Source organism: Gossypium arboreum, chromosome 7 (genome assembly GCF_025698485.1).
Source record: "Gossypium arboreum isolate Shixiya-1 chromosome 7, ASM2569848v2, whole genome shotgun sequence".
In the NCBI taxonomy this organism is placed as follows: domain Eukaryota; kingdom Viridiplantae; phylum Streptophyta; class Magnoliopsida; order Malvales; family Malvaceae; genus Gossypium; species Gossypium arboreum.
In genome coordinates, this window is record NC_069076.1 from 71,470,343 (window position 1) to 71,475,182 (window position 4,840).

Sequence of the window (4,840 nt, forward strand, 5' to 3'; positions counted from 1 at the left end):
AGATATAAGCTAGGAAAAATATTTTTGTAACATATCAGCTATGACAGTTGTGAAGAGGATGAAGAGTGCATTTCCAGGATCCAGAATCTGAAGCCTTGTAATGGCAGTATTGGATTATACATTCTACTTTTAAAAAGAAATGAAGGCCTATTCTCATTTCATAATCGAATCTAGATTGCAATTAAGTGATGCAAATTTCATTTTGTTTTTTTTTAAATATCCAACACAAGTAAAAGAATGCTATCCGAATCAGTACTCCAAACTCTCAAAACAAAACTGAAGAGAAAATTTAACAAATCTAAAAAACTCAATACTTGCTTTGAAGCACAACCGCAGGGCAACTCACTTCTTTTTCTCCCCACCTCCAGCTGACCTGCAAACACACAACAAATGCATCAACATATAAAGCCTTGGTCCAAATACAAATATTGATGAAAATAGTTACATGTTTTTATCCTATCATCATTAGCCTAAGTTACCTCATCTTGCGGAGAACGCTAGACATCTCCTCACGCTTCTTCTTGGCCCGCTTGTGAGTGCCTAGCTTTCTCTTTGCCACCTTCAAAGCACGCTTATCTTTCCCAACTTTGAGAAGTTCAGTTATCCTCTTCTCATATGGAGCGAAACCAGCAACCTCCCGAATTAGGCTCCTCACAAAGTGGACTCTCTTGCTGGTTTTCTGGAGCAAAAATAAAAATAAAAAGGCCATAAAACATATATCAATGATACAGAGTACGTCATTAAGACAATGTGGAGATAGATTGATATAAAAAACAAGAACATGCAGATATACAACGGGTTCAAAAGAAAAAGAAGCCACACCTAAAGTAGCTTGAAAAGACTTCATTACAGGTTTTAAAGGCGCATAGAATTGAGACTGCAACTTTATCAAAAGCTGTTATAATAGAAGCTTACCCCCTTTCTATTAGAAGGGCGGGAAGCCAATTCCTTCTTGGTAACAACATGTCCTTTGTTTAAGCCCACAGAAAGGCCAGTTTTAGGTTGACTTGGAGCCATCACCTGAGAGAATCATCACACATCACGACAAATCAGAAATGAAATCAGTCTAAGAAAGGCAAGTTAATTCTGTAATTCATGATAGGGATCCCAAACAAAGAGGTAGAGGAAAGTAAAGAACACATGCATTCCAAATTTACCAAACAATCAAGGAGAAGATTTATTTGTTTTTAAATGATGAAAAATGAAAGGGATGTTACAAAAATCAGCATATTCTGGTAAATCAGAATGCCAAAACCTAAAAAGAACACCCATAAGCATCAAGCAATACATCATAAATCAAAATTGTAGAAAATCACTCATGTCAAAGCTACCAGCACAAATAAAGACATCAGGCTTAGTTATAAGAAAATAAGGATTAGGACCAAAAGAAAAGTACCCTGAGTAGTCCGGACCTAGCAATCTATAGGCTTTCAAGATATTTCAACATAGGCAAATGGTTGGGAATTTGGGATCCCATAGCACATTTCTCAATTTCAAGAGTTTTAACCCTCCAACAGGATCATTTTAAAACTGCATAAAACTTGAAAAGCTAAACAAAATATAAAACAAACCAAATTATCTACTCAGTTTGAGAAATGATAACATCATTTGGCACTCAATGTTAATCAGATATGACAGATTCCACTAAGTATATCAACTTGGATCCTAGGATAAATTAATGCAGACATTTCCAGTACAATGGCAGGAGGCTAAAAAGGATCAAACCAGATGGTTGAAATTCAGCACCATCTTAAAAGTATGTCTCAATCAAATTTCTCAGTTTCACAAACTAGTAACTGCGTAGTACCAGTAGGGACAAATACTTTCTCAAAAACAAACTCGAGTGAAGTTTCAACTTAGTTTCAGAGAAAAAAAAAAAAGAAGACTTGGAATATGAGCTTCAGATTTTAATCTTGGAACCAGTGAAAATGTGTTAACCAAATCATTCAGGAAAACAATGCCTAAATTTTCAAATCCCAGAACGTCTAATCACTTATTGTTCGTTTTATCGAAACCAAAAAAGGAACAGAGCCCCAACTTCATGCTATTTACATAGGCAGAGGATGTAGCAGTTTCAGCTTATTTTCTCACCTACCGAACAGCCCTAACAGAAAATCACCTAAAAGAACTTGAAGCTGCAAAAAATAGAAAAACAGACATTAGCTTCTGAAACTCGGTAAAAATCTTAAGTTTCAATTTAGGCTTAGAACAAAGAAGGGCGGCCAACCTTCCCGACCGTGCAAGGGGAAAATAGCTAGGGTTCTGCATGATATGCTTATTTATAGGTGGTAAATCGGGTCGAGGCTTTTTTGGGTCCATTAACCCTATCGTTAAAAACTCAACTTAATTGGGTCCACGTTGAACCCAAAAGTTAAAGAAGAAAGAGGCTTCCAATTATTAGGCTCATGACCTGAAGACCCAAAAGACCAATAAGCAGACCGGTCTAATTTTTTAGGCTCTCTGTTTCAAATTCTGCATTTTCTTTCTTATAATCCACGATTTTCATTAAAGTTACCAATAAAGTTACCATATAGAGTATACATGAAAACTTTGAGTTTTGGGTTAGTTTTTTAATTTTAAAATATTTTTAAATTATGTTTAAAGTGACTCCTAATTTTTAAATTAAATTTTAAATAGTATTTTTTTACCATTAATAATAATATTTAAAATAATAAAAATTTTAAACATCATATATTCAATCATAATTAAAATTTAAAACTAAAATCTCTAACATATAATTGCATGCAACATTAAGGTATAACATCTTTTTTTTTAAATAACTTATATAAATAATAAGTTGGTGCTTCGCATTGATAAAGAAAACTAATTAACATATAATATCATATACTCATTCTGCATCAAATATTGTACCTCTAAAGAACTCGAGTCTTCCTTTATGGAGTATAATGTGACTTAACATTGTCTGATGTAACTATGACTGCACAGATGAACACAGAGGCCGCTCGAGTGAGTCCATCGGTTTATCAATGCCGTTATGTTGTTCAAAACTGGATAGGATTCATAGGTGTCTGTTCACAGCTGGTTGGGTTGGGTTGAAGGTTTGGACTTTTGGGGTAGTTCATGATTCAATTCATTGGTTTTGCAGGAAGAAATTTGGATGCAATGCTAATTGTAAACACAAAAAGGTGTTTATGTAAAAGAACATTGAACATCACACAATCAGCAGTAGTGGAAAAGGGTTATTTGATAGCCCCACATGGTTTGACAGAGGATAGTGGATAGCCAGTTCCAGGACGCACAATTCTGGTGTGCAGAGGAAAGGAGTGTGCCCTCAAATTGGGAAGGAATCCCTTGCCTCATAAAAAATACACCACTCTCCTAATAATAATAAAACTCACAAGCCAGCAGTGGCTATCAACTCTAGAGTTTTTCATCTTCTGAACTAAACTTTATCAAATTACTTCAGTTTTCACAAATTAAAACATGAGAAAATAAAGTCTACCGTCTTTTCATACACAACTAGAGTTTCTCAGATTACTTTCAACTACCATTTTCACAAATTTTGAAATTGTGGACTAAAACAAGCTAAAAGGAAGTGATTCTGACCCACTAATTCATTTCAAATATAAAAAGAAGCTTGAGATACCCGGAATTCCATTCAAACATCACTCAATGAACCACTCCTTACTATGAAACGCCTCAAGGGTTTTGTTGGAGAAGAAGTTGAGGAAGATGATCTGAAAGCTTCAACCTTATCCTTGCATTTGGTGTTGTCTCCTTTATTCTCTTCCAAACACTTCTCCATGGCCTCAGAATTGGCTTGCGACAATCTCTTCTTCTCTGTCACATTCACACCACCACTCGCCGCATTCACCTCTTTCTCTTTATCCATTGCCTCAATAAATTTCACAAACTCAACTAAAACCCACAAATAATTTCCATGAGAAATTAAACAAGGCAAAAGACGATAAAAGAAAAGAGATACTGGGTTTCATTGTTTCAATAGTTTGGTTAGGATAGAAAAAGCATGTTTTCGAGAGGAAACAAAAAATCAAAAAGAGAGAAGATATAGTTAGCAAGATAAAAAACATGGTTTCGTCTGATATTAACTAAAAAACTAATGAGAAATACATCTAAAGCAATAAGAACATAAGGGTAAAAATGAAAAAGTGGGAACTTTGAACTTACTCAGATAAAGCTAAATGATGGGAGTAGTGAAGTTTTGCAGATGAAGAGAGCGTTGGAGCAAAGCTTTGTTTTAAAGAGAGATGGAGCAAGAATTAGGACTTACAGAGAAAGGTATTGGAATATTTTCTTGAAATAGTCGTTATATAAAACACACATAGATATTTCATATTTAGTCGGAGCAATACTCGTTATATTATCTTGGTTAAATTCTGCTGTTAGTCCTGTGCTTTGTAAAATTTATGAATTTAATTTTTATATTTTAATTTAGTATTTTAGTCCTTATACATTTAAATTTTAAATTTTCAAAATAGGAGAATATGAGTTAAATCTATAACAATATGCACAATAGAAGACTAAAACTGAATTTAATTGTTACTTTTAAATTAGCATTAAAGTTTTAAATTTTAAAAATACAGAAACTAAAACTAATTAAATTAAAATATAAATATTAATTATTTTAATTCTAGTTATATAAAAATTAAAAATAAAATTTTAATAAATAGAAAAGGAGATTATAAATTAATTTAAAATGTATTAAAAATTATAAATGTAATTAAAAAGAAAGAAAAGGAAGACATGAGTTTGTAATTGTGGTATGTATATAATTCCCATAAACTGAAATGAAAATTGTGCTCTCAAATGGGGTTAAGTAGATGCAGATAGGGTCAATAGGATAGTTTGGAAAAAAAAA

General features: G+C 33.1%; 1 protein-coding gene and 1 long non-coding RNA gene across 4 annotated transcripts; both read right to left on the reverse strand.

Annotated features, from left to right (window-relative positions):
* Nucleotides 1-127: 127 nt before the first annotated feature.
* On the reverse strand, nt 128-2,324 carry LOC108472879 (60S ribosomal protein L36-2-like). Of its 3 annotated transcripts, none has more exons than XM_017774473.2 (5): nt 2,228-2,324; nt 2,092-2,135; nt 916-1,020; nt 480-679; nt 128-373 (listed from the first exon to the last, which is right to left on the reverse strand). In XM_017774473.2, the coding sequence occupies exons 3-5, from the start codon at nt 1,015-1,017 to the stop codon at nt 343-345; spliced, it is 333 nt and encodes a 110-aa protein (XP_017629962.1). In that variant the 5' UTR covers nt 1,018-1,020; nt 2,092-2,135; nt 2,228-2,324; the 3' UTR covers nt 128-342. The 3 variants fall into 3 exon arrangements, with proteins under 3 accessions (XP_017629962.1, XP_017630029.1, XP_052887094.1); XM_017774540.2 differs by having other exon boundaries at nt 2,096-2,135; nt 2,228-2,319; XM_053031134.1 differs by having other exon boundaries at nt 2,120-2,135; nt 2,228-2,260.
* A 1,063-nt stretch (nt 2,325-3,387) lies between these two features.
* LOC108472814 (uncharacterized) lies at nt 3,388-4,318 on the reverse strand. Its single transcript, XR_001869609.2, has 2 exons — nt 4,150-4,318; nt 3,388-3,879 (listed from the first exon to the last, which is right to left on the reverse strand). It is a non-coding gene; the product is annotated as an uncharacterized LOC108472814 (long non-coding RNA).
* Nucleotides 4,319-4,840: the final 522 nt, after the last annotated feature.

Coding starts and splice junctions, on each gene's coding strand:
- LOC108472879 (XM_017774473.2), bottom strand. CDS start 1,017: ATGGCTCCAAGTCAACCTAAAACTGGCCTTTCTGTGGGCTTAAACAAA. Junction 680..915: donor GCCCTTCTAATAGAAAGGGG/GTAAGCTTCTAT, acceptor TTTTTGCTCCAG/AAAACCAGCAAGAGAGTCCA. Junction 374..479: donor AGCGTTCTCCGCAAGATGAG/GTAACTTAGGCT, acceptor GTGTGTTTGCAG/GTCAGCTGGAGGTGGGGAGA.